The sequence below is a fragment of the Tenrec ecaudatus genome, chromosome 16, assembly GCF_050624435.1.
Source record: "Tenrec ecaudatus isolate mTenEca1 chromosome 16, mTenEca1.hap1, whole genome shotgun sequence".
Lineage (NCBI taxonomy): Eukaryota > Metazoa > Chordata > Mammalia > Afrosoricida > Tenrecidae > Tenrec > Tenrec ecaudatus.
The window spans coordinates 54,976,176-54,995,779 of record NC_134545.1 but is presented as its reverse complement, the minus strand read 5'-3'; the positions used below and the strand labels follow the sequence as shown (position 1 = coordinate 54,995,779).

Below are 19,604 nucleotides of genomic sequence, written 5' to 3'. Positions count from 1 at the left end.
GGCTTAAGTGAAGAGCAAATGTTTTGAGATTGTTGTGGGCAATGAAAGTACAAATGTACTTTACACAATTGATATATGTATGGATTGTGATAAGAGTTGCATGAGGCCCCAATAAAATGATTTTTAAAAATCCGTGGGAGCCAATTTATAATGCAGTAGATCCAAAACATACCAGATACAGCAAGGAAGTCATCAATGCTGGTAATGTCATCCACGGCTTCAGTGAGGATGTGGATGTGATTCTCCCATGTACATTTGTACATTTCCATGGTGTTCTTGACAACTTGGCTTTTGGGCCTTGCAGCCAAAGCAAGTGCAGCATTAATAACCTGCAATGATATAAAATATTTACATTACATGTTTATTTCTTTGTTGATATTTACCATTGGAAATATAAGTTTCGATACGTTAATCGTTTAACAACAGGAAACTATCAAAGTGCCTCATATGTAATTTCTCCTTTGCTTTTGGTAATAATTTAATTTGAAAACTAATAATTAAGTGCCAAATACACAAAGATCTGCAGGAGATATAAAGTTAATTGGTAAGTGCCTTTACAGATCTTGTATTAGTATGCAACAGGAATTTAATACAGTATAAAATAAATGCCATGAAAAGGAAGAATGGGCAATAGGCCAATGAGAGAGCAAATGGTTCACATGCACCTGAAGTGCTAATGGAAGCCTCAGTCATGACATCTGAACTTCTCATTTGGATTCACGTGCACAGTGAGGTAGAGAATGTCCGCTATGTACACCCCACTGAAGTAAGAATGTTCACTTCAGGCACTTAAGTGGAGAGAAAATATTTGGAGAATGATGAGGGCACTGAATGTACAAATGAGCTTTACACAATTGATGTATTTATGGATTGTGATAAGAGTTGTATGAGCCCCTAATAAAAAGATTTTTTTAAGTATTAAAATGTTTTATCCTAAAAAAATTTCACCAATAGAAAAACCTCTGACTCACTGATTTACTGACTCACACTCACTGACTCATTCATTCACTCTCTGACTGACTCACTCATTCACTCTCTGACTCACTCACTCACTCAGTACTTGAAGTGTCTTTTATGCATGGAGTACTGCTGTAAGTTCCAGAAACACGGAGCTGGATGAAGACACAAGCAACAATCTTTGCCTTCATGAGTTGGTTTTTTTTTTTTTCTAATCACAGAGACAATGAGAAAATTCAGTAAATAAAATATTTGGCTAGACGGCTAAAAGAACTAGGAGAAAATATAAAGCAGGGAAGGGATAGGAGTATGGGGTTGGGGAAGGTCAAAGGTTTTCAATTTTAATAAGACCTGGTGTAAAAGAGGAAATCTGAGTAAAATTGTTGTGGGAAAGAATTTGGGAGAGAGATTTAACAATATTCAAAAGGTAACAAGGCAGCACAGACGCTGAGAGAACCATGAACTGGCTCATGTGGAACCTTCTCTTTCTTTGGTCCTGCTCAGCTAGTTATCCTATTTGGATGACAATGGAGGATCCTCCTTGAATTTCTAGCACTTTCCTTAGAATTACACTGTAGGAAATCAATTTGGCAGTCAAGCTGGAGAATATTGCTATAGGTTACAAGAACATGATAGCACCCGGTCTAGCATGATGGAAGGAAAGAAATAACTTATCAAGATTTTCAACTAATTAAAGGAAGATGAAGATAGGTCAGAGATCGTTGCCAGAAATATTATGCATCCATTAACATTTCCATGGAGAATAATATTTAGAGACATGGAAAACTTTACGCAAAAGTGCAATAAAAGTAGATTATAAAGCATTCTGTTCCTCAGGATGGTGTCAATCCATAGGAAATGGATGCAAGCACAAAGGCTTCCAACAATGATGAATGTACTCTCTGGATGCTGGATTTCCAATTTTTTATTTTAATCTCACTTTGTGGATATATAACTGAATATTTCAGATTTTTCTGGTAAATATTTATGATATTTTTATGAAGATGATGGGAAGTTTTTCACTATCCTCCAACCCCTGTTTGAATCATAGTTGGAAAAAAGAGCTTTTGTGGCACAATGGTTAAAGCACTTGACTATGAAATGGAAGGTTGGTAGTTTGAACCCCTAAGGGGCACTACAAGAGAAAGATGTGGCAGTCCGCTTTTGTAAAGATGGCTGCCCGGGGAACTCTATGTGGCAGTCAGTTCTACTCTGTCCTTGAGGGTTGCTATGGGTCCCAAGCAACTTGATGGTGATGGGGGGTTGTATGATGGTTAGAATGAGCATAACCCACAGACAATGAGTCAGTTCAGACATATGATGACCCATAGGGCAAGCAGAACTGCCTCACGGGGTTTCTGAGTCTGTAAGTATGACCTCATGAAAACTGCCTCATCCCACAGTCTAGTGGGTTCAAATCACCACCCTCTTAGATAGAAACCCAATGCTGAAGACATTGAGTAACCAGAGTTCCTTCGAATGGTTATAATATTTGAAAAATTAAAGAGGCACCAAAGTTAGTCTGGGTAGGAGAGACAGATATGCAGTTGTTTGGGACAATTGTATTGATGGGAAAGAGAATTGGATGTCATTATTTCTATCAGAAAGATTGAGTTTGAAGTGAATCCTGTCATTCCACACAAATTATCCAATGGGCAATTGAAAATATGAAACCAGAACTCATAAAAGTGATTCAACTTGTCTGTAATCTATTCATTAATTTGTTAAGGCATTGAAACCCATTTTTACTATGCACCAACAATGTACCAGATTCTAAACAGGGCACTTAAAAATGTAACAGAGAAGAGACTCAGCCACACTTTCTGTCTTAAAATACCCTATAATGGAATATAAGAGTAAGCAAAGCAAACAAACAAAAACAACACACAGCAACAACACACCCAGAAATTGCAACCTACTAGCTGTTCTCAGACTAGAGCCTGAATCAAAATGACCTAGGAAGTTTGTGAAAACAGAAATTCCTGAGTTTCAGGTTTAGTAGATCTAACTTAGGGCCAGAGAATTTGTATTTCTAAGTTGTCGGGTGATTCTGATGCGCTGATCTCAGCTTCCCAGTCTAACCCTACATATATATTACATATCCATATAAACATATGCCACAGTGTGGGATTATGTTAAAGAGAAGCACAGGATGGGGACTTGATTTCATGAGAAAAGGAAAGATGTCACAAGGAGGTGATAAGCAAGTGAAATCTGAACACAAGCTAGAATTTAATAGGAAAAAAATGAGCTACAATACATTTTAGGAAGAGGCAATATTTTATGCAAAAACCCGGAGATGAGACAAAGCCTGAGCCCACCTCCCGAGGAAAGCTCTGCTGAGGGGAGGCTGGAGGAGGAAATACAAGGTGAAGAGAGAACACACCTTTGGAAAATACCCACCTAGCTGAGTACAGTTGTGGTGAAAACTATGAAAGCAATTATCAGGGACATGACTTGGAAACTAAGGTATTAAAAGGTCACAGGATACAGAAAGAGGTATTTGCAAAAGGTGAAATGCAGCAGGAGATTCAAGAGTAATGAGCACTAAAAAGGGATTTGAATTTGAAAAATAGGATTCAGCGGTAAGCGTTAGAGCACAAGGTTGGTAACCGGATTCAGATTTCACCACACTACAGCAGGGAAAACTAAGCCTTTTCTGCTCAGGAGCAAACAAGAGTTCCCATACATGAATGTCTTACTTTCAACAAATTATTTGTAGGTAAAAGGGGAGAGATAGATTTCTTTCAAATATTACATTGATATTCATTTATTATTTATTTCATTTTTATGAGGGGAGGACATATGAAATTTTAAGGAAACACCAATTTTAGCATAGTATGTTGTGACATCAGTCTTTGAGTTTATTTAGCTATTAACTTTCAAGGTTTTTGACGTTTCATAGTTTTTGCAACTGGGCAAATGTGTACACTTGTGGTTGTTCTGAATTGATGTCTTCTTAAAGACGTACATTATAGCTTCATACTTTTAAACATCTAGTGATGAACTTGCACCAGAGTCATGCAGCAAGGAATATGAAGCAGACTCGTGAGAGCATTTTCTGTTCTGTTGCTGATCTATTCAACACTGCGGACTATGAGGACACTTTATCCTACTTGATTCTTGCTGCTAATTGAGCTTAAATTTAAAAGTAGAACCAATTTCAGAAGCTGAGCCAACCCTCCTGAAAACAAACAAACAACAACAAAACCCTCCTCCTTGGATCAACTCTGACTCTATGCCACAATATCTGTATCAGAGAAAAATGGTGCTCGCAGGTCCCCTGAGGTGGAGATCTCAGAAGTGTGTCACTAGGCCATGCTTGCAACGTGCCTCTCAGACTTCCAAACTTTTGGTTCATAACTTTGCACAGTATCTGTTTGTACCACCAATGCCACTGCAACTATTTATCATGAAAAAATGACCATTCTTGGATTTTATTTATGTATAATGAGATTATTAAAATGAATACTATTGATTTCTGAAGAATGTTGTGTTTTGGGATTATGACGGAGGTGGAATGTGTCAGAATCACTCTTGACACGGTCAATCACTTATTTGGTTGGTTCTCCTTCAAAAGGACATCTTTCAGATTCTTATCTTAACTTGACCATTTAATAGCCTTCTAAATGATTTCCTACTTCTACTTGCTACTTTTCCCAAGGGATTCTTCTCATTGGAAACCCAGGTGTTTTTGTTAAATAAAGAAGTGATCATCATTCCCTTCCTGAAACCTTTGATCAAATTACAGTTTGCCAAACATAAATTCCAAACTCCCTTTCATTAATTTCCAGTTGAAAATCCTTCGCAGACTGCCCTCTATTCCCGGCTGGAAGAATCCTTTCATTTTAAATGCATTCCAGCCACGGCCTTGTTCAGCTCCATTTCAGGATAACAACACGCCTTTTTACAAAGCCATCCCCTTGCTCCTGCAACTGAATCTCTGTTAATGTGCTTGTCCTACTCCTGGTCCTACTCTGCTCCAGCTTCAGAAATGTTTATTTGTTACAATCCCCTTGGAATGTCACCAGGAATATGAAGCTGCCCATGTGCTGTTCTCAGTGGTTGAATTAAACTCTGTGTGTAAAGATTGTTTGGTCCATATGATGGAGGCCTGGCGGTACTGACCAAAAAATACACATTGTACTGCCAACCATAAGGTCACCAGTCCTAGCCTACCAGATACTCTCTAGGGAAAAGATAAACCTATCCACTCTATGTAAAAAATTTCAGCCTTAGAAACCCTTTATAGGATTGCCATGACTCCAAAAATACTTGATGTCACTAGGTGGTTTTTCCCAGGTAACGACTGACACTGTCACTCACAGTGTCGGTAACAAGATTATGAGCTTTTTAAAAAGAGCTTCTGTTCGTTATTTACCTCTGCTTCTTGGTATATACTACCCATTCGTCCCAGTGTCACTGACACGGTTTCAACTCGAAGTGGCTCTATAGGATGGAGTCGACCTTCCCTTTGGGATTGACAGGCCGATTCTCTTTTTGGGGGTATCTTTCTCCCGCAGACACACCGCTGGGTTTGAACCTCCAAAATTTCAGTTGTCAGCTAACGAACGAGGTGGTCCATGGCACCTCTTCGACCCCTTCGGAACTTTCTAAGTGAGCTAAGCATAGCTCTCGCCATATTCCTATGCTCCCCTTAGCAGAAACTATTCTGCTCACAACTGAGACAGACAGGCCAGACAGAGGGCGTTATCTTGGTTTGATACAACTTCCTCTCTCTTCAATAATGCTTTTCCTGGTCTAATCAAGAATACCCAGTCCTTAGGCTGACTTGTGGGCATAAAATAAAAGGTTGGATTATTATAGTGTCTCTAGAACTTGGAACTAAAACTTATGGATAAATAGTTAAGCAATGGAAACTAAAGCTGAAAACATGTTTAGCAAGATGCCTTTAAGTAAAGTAAGACACAGCGAGGACTATGTTAGGGATAGGGAGCCCCATCTTTCTCCTAGGGAGTCAAGGCAAACTAATATTCTGAAGAAGAATATGCCCTTGTGTAGGCTAAGGCTATGAAGTTAAACAAACGAACAAAAATCAGTGTAGAGTAAAATAAGTCAGTGGATGGTGAGAGGAGAATGGAATAGAAAGGCAGAGTCAAAAAGACCAACAGAGAAAATGCAGACAAACTCAGATAGCTGGTGTCTGGGTTGCATCCCCTTATCATACTTATTCAAACTGTGTGCTGGACCTGTGATCAGAGTGTGGCTTGTTTTAAGAAGAATGTGACATCAGGATTGGAGGGAGAGTTATACAGGTGACACAACCTTGATTGCTGAAAGTGAGGGGGACTTGCGGCACTGGCTAAGGAAGATTGAGGATTGTAGCCTCAGTAGGTTCCTTAGAGGTGAGGATGTTGAGACTTTTGTCTCATGTATTCTGGACATGTTCTCAGGAGAAATCAGTCCCTGAAGAAGGACATCATGTGTGCTAAAGTAGACAGGGAGTGAAAAAGAAGGCAGCCCTGGACAAGATAAATTGACACAGTAGCTGTAACAATTGGCTCAAAAGTAAGAACACCTGTGAGGATGGCAGAGAACCCCATGGTTTCGTGCTGCTATACATCAGGTCACTATGAGTCGGGACCAACTTGACCACACCCAACTTCAACAGAGCGCTGTCAATGGAATGTTTCTGAGAGCTTCCTAATACTGCCTTATGGTCCACAAGAAATAATATAAAGAGCAAAAATTATGAATACTAAAACTTAAAAATCTCATACTGCCCCAACACTTTATTATTCATTTATACATTCATTATTTTGATAATAATTTATGAGGTAGGTGTGATTTTTATTACCCCTATTTTATAGACAAGGGCATCTAACAATGTCATGGAAAATATGTCACCCTAACCCCAGTTGTCATATTCTCATCTGCTCTGCCATGCTACCTTAGGTTCAATGCCATGAGCGACTCTATATTCCGTAAAGCCAAATGAGCCTCACTGAAGGGAACTGCACAATGCCTGACACAAGAATAGGGGAAGTGAGAAGAACTGGAAACACAGGGAATCCAGGCCGGATGAGCCCCTCGGGACCAGTGCTGAGAGTGGCATTACCGGAGGGTGGACCAAAGGTGGGTAGAAAGGGGGAGCCGATTACAAGGATGTACATATAACCTCCTCTCTGGGGACAGACAATAGAAAAGTGGGTGAAGGGAGACATTGGACAGTGTAAGATATGACAAAATAATAATTTATAAATTATAAAGGGTTCATGAGGGAGGGGGGAGCAGGGAGAGAGGAAAAAAATGAGGAGCTGATACTAAGGGCTCAAGTAGAAAGTAAATGTTTTGAGAATGAGGAGGCCAACAAATGTACAAATGTGTTTGACACAACGGATCAGCACTGTATGAGCCCCCAATAAAATGATTTGAAAAAAAAGAATAGGGGGAATGAATGGGCTGTGGTCAGGCAAGTAAAGTTGAAGGAGGAAAAAAAATTGTAGGAGTATTATAGGAGCACCCAGACTACAGACCTGGGGTGTGTCTGGCAGCCCCTTCTGTTTGGGATCCAACTTCTGCTACCCCAGCTACATCTCATGTCTATGCCCAACCATAGAGTCTTGATTTGTGCTAATTGCAGTTTCTCTGACTTAGTACCTGCCTCTGCTTCGGAGGCCTGTTCAAATCCACAGCATGGGGTTCTGGGTATTGGGCCTTAAAACAAAAAAAAAGTAAAAACCCAGCAAACAAAGCCGGTGAGTGGATTCTGACTCCTGGCATCTCTGTGGATGTGAGAAAAGGATTGTGTTGCATACGGCTTTCAGTGGCTGATTTCTGAAGTGGATTTCCAAGCCTTTCTTCCAGTGCCTCTGGGTGGACGGGGCCTACTAATTAGCACCCCAGCATTTATCATTTGCACTATGCAAGAATGGCCATATAGCCATATGTCAGGCCTGGCAAAGCCAATTTAGTTCTCCAAGTGCATTCTGCCCCTTCCCCAATCCTTATGTCGTTTCTACTAGTAATGGTGGCTGAAGTATCAGCGCATCTTAGTGGAAACTCCTCATTTTTATATTATGCCTATTATTATATGCATGTTACATCCTTTTTCCTTGGGAAATTTGCCAATATCTAAAGCAGAATATGAATATTTATAATTTGTTAATAACGGTCTGAAGATTTCCTAGGTCCTTAAAAAGCTGCAAATAACAATGCCATTATGATCTAGCCATCCCAATACTGATTACACAATGGGAGCTTCTCCTGTATCCTAGAAAAATAAGAGCCATGGCACAAAGAGACAAATTTACTCAAATGCCTATGGCAGCATTATTCACAACAAAAATATGGAAACACCTTAAGTTCCCACTAGAGGAAGGAAGAATAAACAAACACACAGACACAGACACACACAAATGGAACAGTACATAAAGTGAAAGAATAACAGTGAATTTCAAACAAACCATACCATGAATAGGCCTGAAGGATATAGAGCTGAGTTGAAGAAATCAGTCACAAAGTGACAACTATTGTATGAGACTACCATTATAAAAAGTGACAAAACAACGCACAACAGAAGCATTCCTTGATGCTTTCCAGGGATCAGAGAAGAAGAGAAGATAAATCACTAGACTGTAGATGTGTTATAACTTGGGTGAAGGGGAAATCCCAGAATAAAATAAAACAGATATATAAGTAATAAATAAATACCATAAATCCTCATTGATTAATTTTTTCTTTGTATCAAAAATCATGTTCCCTGTATCAAAAATCCTTTGTATCAAAAATCATGTTCCACTTATAGGACAGGACTTTTCTGAGACCCTGGAAAAGGCTATAGAAATGCGTTCATATAGTAATTTTGTCCAATAAAATGTGCTAAAGTTAAGTTAGGGTCCAACTTAGTGGAGGTTGCTATTGGACTGGAATCAGGACCTAATATTATGAGAATTAAAGTCACTTTTATGTATCTCCATCATTGCCCACAAAGTGTGTCAGATATCATATTATCATAGAACCACTGGCTCTTTCAATTACATAACTTTTTTCCTCAGACCCTCCTAAACAAAAGCAATGTTCAAACACAGCCTAAATTATATTTCTAGTTCTCTATTGAATATAATGTTACAAAACAAATCATTTTCATGTTGTTCTTCAAGAATTAATAACCATGTAGCAAAGAATGAAAAAGAAAAATAGAAAAAGAAAGAATTACAGAGACGCATATGACAGTAAACTAATAGAAATATTATAACATTATAAAAGATTATAACATCTTTGAGTTTTGTTATTCTTGTATTTGTCAGCTTTTAAACATCAGTATCTAGTTGTTTATAGTTGAATTCTAACTTAATGCATACTCTTTTGCCCCTAAGAGAAGAGAAAGTCCCCCAAACTATAGAACTTTCCATCTCCACAGAGTCTGTTTCAGGCACAACTTGGCAGTATATTTCTCATAAAAAGCTACCTGTCTTCTGAAATGATAACATGAATACAGATCCCTCTGCAATATTTCTTCTTAACTTGGTGTTGATAACAACATGATGGCTTTACTTCCTTAGAGAAAAAAGCAGGACCAGGTAAAGAAGCCTTTTTTTAAAAAAGTTGTAGAATATCTCATCCTTTGAGAAGACAAGAAATACCTTCCTCTTCACCTTCTATTTTACTGTGAAAATTATTTTCTACAAAGAATTCTTCAAATATGAAGGTAAGTCAAAAAGTGTTGCCGGTAGGGCTCTCTAATTCATGCATGCATACTTTTGTTCTTCCTAACAAAAAGTGTTTAAATATGTTCTTGCTCCAGTGGGTGGCTGCACATAAGCTCTCTATGCAAGACACTTGTCTTAATCTCATCAGGGTGCCTTCAAATACAAACCCAACCCAAGCAATGGCTTCCTAGGGAATCTACTTGCAGAGAGTTTAGCTCAGAAAGGTATGCCATCTTTTTCTTGTGCTTCTGGGTTTCCAAAGGGGTGATCTTATTAGATTTTCTCTAAGGTTAGGGGATGGTAATTTCCTCTAAGGACATCAGACTATAATGGGAGGGGAGGTCATTTGGAAATAGTTTTAAGAAATTATAAAAATGCATCAGTGAGAACAAAACAAGTTGCAAGGAAGATTCCCACCCCATACCCTTGGACTCAGCATAAGGAAACTGCTCACTCAGTAGGGGTGGCGAGCCTATCCCACAATTAGGAAACCTTATTCTTTCTACCCTACAGCACCAATCTTGCTTCTTTGGAATTCATTTTGACCCTCAAACTCAAAGAACATTCAAATGGAACACAATTTGAGTTCCACGAGGATGCCCAAGCTATTGTTTCAATGTGAGAAAAATCCGAGCTCAGAATGGTTGTGAGCATGCTTACAGACGCAGGCACATCACGTTCAGACATATGCAGAACTCGATGGAAGGAATGTTGAGAAACAGTAGCCATTTTAATATTTTGTTTAATAAGGGTTCCAATGATTTTTAGCAATATTTTTTTTATTTGGTTCCATTTTTATTTTTAAAAATTTCACAACAAAATGGAATTAAACTGTATTAATCATAGGAATACCATTATTAGAGATCTGCAATATGCCAAGTACTGCTTATAAATACTCTTTAAAAACACGATTTATAAATACATGATTTCCAGTACCGCAGGATTAAAAGTGATCGTGAGGTGATCAAGTTATAGTTTCAGAAATCCCCAGGGGCAATTCAAACCTGTCTCAGAGCCTGTTTATGAGTCATGATCTACTGGATGGCAGGGAGTTGGCTTGGCTAGGATCACGACCATCCTTTGATGGACAAAATAATGGAGACACAAAGGGATGGAGTATTTTCCTCAAGGGTGTATAGGGGCCACAGCTGGGTACAAAGAGTTAAGTTGTGTATTGCTAAGGGGAAGTTTGGCTGTCGAATCCACAGAGTAGTTTCTCTGAGTCAGGCTCAGCATGTGCTGCTGGAAGGTGACCATTTTGAGGCAACAAAAACAACCCTAAAGCACACAGTTCTACACTGACACATGAGGGTTACCATGGTAGGAATTGTCTCAACAGCAACTAACAACAATGTACAATGGAGTCTAGTTTGGTTAGGATTTTACTGTGCTTTAATTTAACTTTATAGCCACAGAAGAGTCATTTAACCTTTTCAGTCATTTAACCTCTTCTTATACAGAAACTCATGTATAAGAGAGAGTTTTATATAAAGGTTAAGTGCACATCAAAAAAAAAAAATCCCAAATCAGTGCTGCCCAAACCCACAAGTCCAACATAAGCCCATATGTCTGACACCAATCCACAAAGTCCTCCTCTATCACACAATACACATGCAATGATGCCAAGTGCAGGAGGAAAGCTGAGTCAGTGAATGTGTAAGCATCTCAGCGCTGGCAGGGGTCTCCACATGGCTCCTCCAGCATCCAGGGCTGCAACAGGGTAGGTCCATACGGCTTCTCCTCAGGAATGTGTTGCAGGAAGTGAGCCTTGCCAGCTGAAGCAGGGAGCTGGTTAAGGCAGCTGCACCCTGGTCCAACCATCACAAAGCAAGAGACCCCAGAACTAGAAAGGCCAGGCTCACGGAGCCAATCATCCCTCCACACTTCAATTAACCTGACATGTTTATCGGCCAGGTTGGCACAATTAATCACCTCAGACCCCTTTTCCAAGAAGGAACAGTTGCACTGGGAAACTGGGTGGGCAAAGTTTGAATTAGATATTCTCTCTGAGATTTCTTCAGAATGTAACATTCAAATTAATGCCGTTACCTGAGATATGTATACTTCTTCTCTTGACATATTTCAGAATAAAATTACTTAAAATATGGAAGTATATCTCTTTAATTTCATTTCCCCCCAGATATATTCCAGTATTGGCATTGATACAAATAATCTTTAAAAAATCTTACTTAATATAACAAAAGCACTTTGTAGATTAAAAAATGAGTTATGCCTCTTACCTATAGACCTGATTACTTCCCTGCCATGGATGTAGAGGAAATTAAAATCACTAGATAGATGATGCCTCAAATACATCTACGCTTATATATGAGGGGAATTTATATGACACCCACTTGAATCGGTACCACCACAATATTTTCAGAATTCTAGCAACCACGATAGTCACATCAAATGCAATGCTCTTATTTTTTTCATTCCTTTCTTAGATGCTTAAACGATGTTCTATTTGCAAAAAAAAATCTGCTGCTTTTCTTCCATATCTTTATTTTTGATAACCTTTTGTAATTTGCCTCCATAATATACTACTTCATTTATGGAAATACATCTTGCATTGTGAAAGTAAGTCCTGCCTGCAATGTTTCACAATATAAATCGCGAGAGCCATAGCTTTACATTAAAAGCAAAAGGCATTTCAGGAGAGCCTGACATGATGGAGAGCAAGAATGATAACTGTCATGGACTCCTACCGTTTATACAGAAGTAACGAAACTGCACTCAACTTTGACCCCATGACCTTGGAATCAGATTATCCCATGAAAGAATGATTCTTCCAAGATATGGTTATTTACACTGCAACTTCATAGACTGTTGCCTTCATGCACACAAATAAGAAATTGAAATGACCTGCTCTTATAGTTGAATGCATTTTTTTGAAGGAGGGGCAAGTCATTTTTCTGTGAAGATATGGCTTTCTTTGACACCACATTTTCGTATAAGCTATCACATCTCTTAACCCATGTCACTAAAGTGAGAAAAAAAAAAAGGAAAACACACAAACACACACACAACCCCAGGGCACTATGAAGGTTATATACAATGGAATAAACAGGAAACCTCTTCTTCTCCCAAAGATCAATACAAGATAATGATTATAAAAGTTAAAAATATATATAATGATTACATTTGAAAATCATAATCCATATTTCCTGTCACTGATGCTAAATAGTAAGACCTTAAACATATTATGTCAATAAAAATGTTTGGGAAAGAAAATTAAATAGGCTAATTGACATAATGTAACAAATCACTAATAAGCAGATTATGCAGACTAATGATAACTGGATTTGGAATGAGACCACACATTTTAAACCACCTTCCAAATTTACCAGTTCTGTGTGATTTTAGACAAAGGATTCACTCTCTGCGTCTCGGTTGCTGTATGCGTAATGGGCATGACGCGCTTGGATGGGATAAGTGAAGTAACCCATAGTCAGTCACCTCACAGAGAGGGAGGCTATTAACTCGTGCCTGTTTCTTATGCAAATCGATCTGTAAAACAAATAATACTTAGGAAATTCTAAAGAACTCTTTAGACACAAATATAAATACACAAAGATACATAATTTTATTATCATTAAACATTTTTATACATAATTTGGGAAATCTCCTTAGTTAGATACATTTAAATTTAAGAAATACCGAATCTAGAAACTATAACTTATAATTAAAATAATTGAAAATTACTTTAAAAAAGGAAAAAAGACTTTGAAACCAATTATGTCCATGGCAACTTAAAACCAAATCAACGCACTCCCGTGTTTTAACCTCTGCATCAAAAGAATCCTTATATCACAAATTAAGGCCATGACCCAGACCTTAATTTGCAATAATGAAAAAAAACCTAGGCCACAGAGATGTTTTTAATCCATAACAGCTTGACACATGGGGATTTAATGAATTTAGAATTTGAAAAGAAGAAAATTTCCACTACTTTATAAATTGTTTGGGCACAATTGGAAAAATTTTATATAAAAATCCTCTTTTGAAAACGGATATTAAGTTTCTCTTTAATATAGGATCCAATGTCATATAAACAACGGTAAAAAATGACATATTCATGTTTAATTGACAATGCATTTTTTATAATAACGAAGTGGTGAAAGTCACGAAAGCAAAAAGTGCATGTATTCCCAATAATTTGAATGTTTGGAATTTGACATTTTTCTCCTTATATTTGAGAGTATTTTATGCCTCAGGTATGATTTTAAAAACAGAAAGAATTCAATCCAGGAAAGATGATTCCTTCAGGACCAGTGGTGAGAGTGGCGATGCCTGGAGGGTGGAGGGAATGTGGGGTAGGAAGGGGGAACTGATTACAATAATCTACGTATAGCCTCCTCCCTGGGGGAGGGACAGCAGAAAAGGCAGGGGGAGACGTCGGACAGTGTAATATATGAAAAATAATAATTTATGGATTATGAAGTGTTCATGAGGTAGGGGGTAGTGGGGAGGGAGTAGGAAAATGAGCAGCAGATATTAAGGGCTCAAGTAGAAGGCAAATGTTTTGAGAATGATGATGGCAACAAATGTACATATGTTCTTGACACAATGGATGTGTGGATGGATTGTGATAAGAATTGTATGAGCCCCCAATAAAATGATTTAAATAAAACAAACAGAAAGAATTCATGTAGCTTTAGGAAGATTAACTCTTTTAATTTCAAAAATTTTCTCAGAATTTACCATTCATTTAAACTAGAAAATATGAGAGAAAACAAACAGAAACTATTTTAAGGATACAATTAGAGAATAGTCAAATGCAAATATTAATAAAGGCCAATAAGTATATAAATTCTATTTTCTATATGCAATATCTTCCCTAACTGCAAAGAAAAGTTAGTGACATATACATCCAGGCTATAGGGTGTAGGTTAGTTTGCAAGAGCCGGGGATCATTGCCTTTTATTCTCCGTATCTCTCATTCTAATCAAGTCAATTCTCACAGTGTCTGCTGATGAGCTTCCACAAAACACATTTCCCTAATGGATTTTCCCTGGCAATTTGATATGTAGGATTTTATTCCCCTTGCTACCTCCTCGCTGTATGCTACCATTGTCTCCCATGGGACAACTAATGTGGGCTCTTATTAAGTCTGCCCCCCCACCCCCAAGTCCTGCTTTTAGCCTTTTCTACAAAGTGATCTTTCCAAATCACAAATCTCATGAAGTTCTCTTTTCTGAAGATAAGAACAAATGTATTTAACCTGCCCAAACCCCGGAAATAGTATCCCTGCTTATCCCAACAGTATCATTTCTCATCACTTCTCCCTCATTCCCAACTCTCTTTTCTTGTCTGGCAGAATTAATTCATGGTGTACCCTCTGTATTCAGCTTCTTCTTGTTCTGGCAGTTGCCTGCTATCAAGTTGGTCCCAAATGATGGAAGGCCCATGTACACACACACACACACACACACACACACACACACTGGTAGATTTTCCACCATCCCCATTGTCCAATACGTGGCAGTAGTGAGTTCGTAGGTCACGTGTTGCGCTGCTCGTGGTAAATTCAGCAGTGTGAGCGCATGGGCTGCTCTGCATGGGAACCATGCCTCGTGCTTTTGTAATGACCTGTGACCACAGGAGCAGTGCTACTCGGTCCTTTACAGTCACAGTGGGTTGGCATCAAATATAGTAGAGTTTGTTTTGGTTTTCATGATTCCAAAATGGGTTATTATTCAGATTGTGATGATTTATAGAGCTTTCTTTAACTGATTTTCAAAGTAGACATCAAGGTGATTAATTTTACTAACCAACTGCCATCCAGACAATTCTGACACATAGTGATGCTATAGTTCAAAAGAGAACTCGCCCTGGTGGGTTTCCAAGGCTGGACACCTTTGCACAAAGGAGATGGCCATGCCGTTCTCACGCAGAGCAACCAGAGCCTTCAAATTGCTAACCTTTCAGTCAGCAGCCCAACTGTGACCCGCTACGCTACTGGGATTCTTTATATCTTTAATCTTCAATATACCTTAATCTGGAAAAAATCCACTAAGGCCTCTTCAGAATTATGTTAGTTATATAATTTCATCTCAACTTGATAACTGAGTGCAGGGGTGGAGTCCAGCCTGTCGATGAGGTCACAGTCTGATGTTGCCTCCTTGTGGGTATGGCCTTATGAGGATTCTGGGAACTCCCCCTCTCTCTCTGTCTTTATCTTCCTGCTGACAAGCCGAGGAGACTTGCTGAGACCTGCAAGGAGCCCCTCTCTCTGTTTCGCCTTGCTGTTAGAAAGCCACACTGAGAACTGGAGGACCCACGTGGAGACCCATGCCAGCACTGAGATGCTTCCACTGCCATTTGATCCACATGACTTTTCACCCACCAGCTTGTGATCTTCCTGCATTGGATACCATTGCTTGTGAATGCATGAGTCTGAAGAAGAATTTATGGACTAGTATCGGACATATGGGCTAATATTGAACTTGATGGGTTTGATCAGAACTGGGCTGGAATGTTTCCTCAACATGCAATTTTTCTTTGATATAAAGCTCTCTCTTACACATACATATGAGTGTCTCTGGATTTGTTTCTCTAGTCAAAGCAGGCTAGCAGAAGACTCGTGACAACATGACGCATTCACTAACAAATGAATGGTGGCTGTGCATGCTATAATCAAATGGAACCCAGGTCTCTCCATGAAAGAAAGAACTCAGAACTCATCCAATAATTCAAACTAATGCCTCATATACCTTTTTCTAATGAACAATAACAAAAACAAAACTGCAATGGAGTCCATAGTAACTCAGAGATCCTACAGGACAGGGTGGAACTACTGCATAGTTTCAGGAACTGTAAACTTTCACAGGAGCAGACAGATCAATCGATTTCCAGTGGAGCAGCTGGTGCATTTGAACCACTGATCTTACAGTTAGCAGACTAACCCTAAAACCACTACACCAAAAACTCCAATTCCTCTGATACAGCTTGTTTCAATATCACTTGTACAAAGAAACAAACTTTAACAACTCGAGGTCAGTTTTCTCAATTGTCTACCCTCATGTAACAATGTTTCTGAATGATATTGCTTACTAGTGTGATCGATTTTTGTCTGATTTAAACCCAGGCTTATTAACAACCTGCAAAATGTAATGACTTGACCTTGCCTGTGGAAAGTAAGAAGGACTTGAAGCATTTCTTTGTGAAGATCAGGATGGCAACTTTTGGTATGGATTACAACTCATTGTCAAGAAGACCAAATTGCTCACACATGGACCATTAGGTAACATCAGACTAAATGGAAACAAGGTTGAAGTTGTTAAGGATTTTGTCTGGTTTGGATCCAAAATCAATGCTTATGGAAGCAGTAGCCCATAAATCAAAACAAAACAAAACGTGTTGCATTTGGTAATTCTGCTGCACAAGACCCTTTTAGCGTGTTGAAAAGAACAGATGTTACCTTGAGAAGTCAGGTGCACCTGACCCAAGCCATGGTGTTTTCAGGAGCCTCACGGGCATTTGAAAGTTGGACATTGATTAAGGAAGACCACATCTAAAAATCACGTATTTGAACTCTAATGCTGGGTCTAGAAAGCATGGTAGAAAGCACCATGGAATACTGAAAGGACAATGGTCTCTGCAAGCCAGGCTGGCAAGACTTCGTCATATGTACTTTGGACATATTGTGAGGAGAGTCCAGTAGCTGGACATTATGCTTGGTAAGTGGAGGGGGGCTAAAAAAGAGGAAGGTCCACAAAGAGATGGGTTAACACAGTGGTTGTACAAATGGGCTCAGGCATTGGCACGATGGTGAGAATGGCAAAGGACCAGGCACTGTTTCACTGTGTTGTGCATGGGTTTGCTCTGGCTCAGAATGGACTCAGTGACACCTAACAACAACTTCCCCCATTGCTACCTAAAAGCAGGGTTCTTGATGTTTTCATTCATTCCTAAAATTTGGACACGTAGCTAGGGAGTTTTAACAAAGGAAAATCATCACCGGTACAGGAGGGAGCTAAATAAGAAAGAGCATGATTTTTATCTCATAATCTGTAGCAAGAAAATTCTAGACAAAATCTATTTTCTCCTCTGTGTCTCAAGTCTTGCCAGCTAACACCTGTTCTCCACCTTGACCTCTTTTTTTTTTATTTCCCCAGGGGACATGGAGAGTGCCAAGTAGAATCTCTCTTCCCATATAATCAGTGTTCTAGTTGAAAGTTCCTTCAACTTGGCAAGAATTTAACACATTTATTAAAACCTTATTCTTAAGTTGGAGAAGCAGAGTTCAAAACAAGAAACTCATACCAGTACCTAAGATGATAGTTTAAAATGTCCATATAGTTTTATTTAACAGTAAACAATGATATACAGGAAAAATATGCACACTCCTAAGGTTTATTTTTAATAGAGTGTTGATAAAGTCTTCATTTCCAGCAGGCATTATTTCAAACTGAGCAATCGCATGCTGAACAAAGAATCCAAGAACTGGGACAATATGGGGAAAGTGTGCCATCAGGATAGGGGAAGACTCCTTAACTAGCTACTCTAAATAGATGCTATGGCTCCTAGGATGAATTACAGCTTAACATAATGAAAATTCTCACAATTGAACTAATAAACCTCTTTATAAACAGAAAAACACTGAAATTGTTAAGGATTTTGTTTTTCTTGGAACCACAGTGAGCACCTTGCAAACAGAAGTCACGAAAGCGCATGATGTGGCACAGGTAAAGACGCTACAAAAGATCTCACTAAAGTGATAAAGATCAAATATGCCACTTTGAGAACTGAGGCACTGTCATTTTCATAGCCTCATGTGCATGGGGAAGCAGAACAACGAGTAAGGAAGACCGAAGAAGAATTGATGTTTATACAGTATTTCAAAATCCACTGCCATGGAGTCGATGCCGATTCATAGCAACACTTTGCTACAGGATACAGTAGACCTACCCCTGAGGGTTTCTGAGATGCTAAGTCCTTTTGGAGTAAAAAGGCCCATCTTTCTCCCAAGGAGTGCCTGGTGGTTCTGCACTTTGTAATTAGCAGCCCAACTTGTAATCCACAAGTACTACCCGAAGAAGAAAGAAAGCTGTGTTGGAAAAGCATATCTAGAGCGCTGCTTAGAAGTGAGATTGGGCAGAATTCAGTGTCTGTACGTTGGATGGGTTATTACAAGGGAACGATCTCTGGAGGAGAATGTTCTGTTTGGTAAAGTAGTGGGTTAGCAAAAGAGAGGAAGGCCTTCAATGAGGTGGTTTGATCCAGTATATTCGACAGTGGGCTGAAAGATAGCAACAATTTTCGTGACAGTGGAATTCCAAGCAGTGGTGTGTTCTGCTGCACAGTGTCACTATGAGATGAAACTGACTCAGTGGTATCCAAAACCAAAAAAAGTATTCAACATATGGTTAATCACTTAACTATTAACTGACAGTTCCATGCTTTGAAATGATCCACATTTCCAGGAGAGAAGCCTGGATATATATTTGCTGCCTTAAAGATGTATTGCTGAGTTCTGGCAAGATGGCAGCGAAGCAGCACACCTGAGGGACTCTGCAGAAATCAGTGCAGGAGAGCCACCGAGAGGGAAACTCCACGCATCCAGATCACAGGAGGAGCATCATAAAGATATGTAGGAACATATCCACTAGGTTTGAATTGCTGTGGGATTTTGCTTACCACTGCAGAGACTGGCTGGGGCTTAACAGAGCCACCACAGTCTCGGCCTGCGCCAGACTACTTTGGCAGGCCCAAGGCCTTTATTTCAACACACTGTGGATAGCCGCCGCCTTTGGGCAGATTTAAAACCCTCCAGCCCCATGGGCAGGTGATTAGGGGTTCAGTTATATCTGTATGTTTTTGAAAAACCGTTCTCTCTTCTTTCTTTACTGCCACAGTCTCAGTGGGCTCAGCCTTTGCTTTATCCCCCTTTATGGGTTATTTATTTATTTATTTCCCCCCCTCTCTTTCCTTTCACACACCACTTCTGAGCACCAAGCCACTCCCCTCCAC

The 19,604-nt window shown here is 39.2% G+C and overlaps 1 protein-coding gene across 1 annotated transcript in view; it reads right to left on the bottom strand.

The window, feature by feature from the left end:
• Positions 1 to 19,604, bottom strand: part of CTNNA3 (catenin alpha 3) — a 1,794,797-nt gene that overhangs the window by 608,202 nt on the left and 1,166,991 nt on the right. Inside the window, exon 10 of the mRNA XM_075534447.1 lies at positions 173 to 329. Within this exon, the coding sequence (XP_075390562.1) occupies positions 173 to 329 (157 nt within the window). The remainder of the gene's footprint in view (positions 1 to 172; positions 330 to 19,604) is intronic.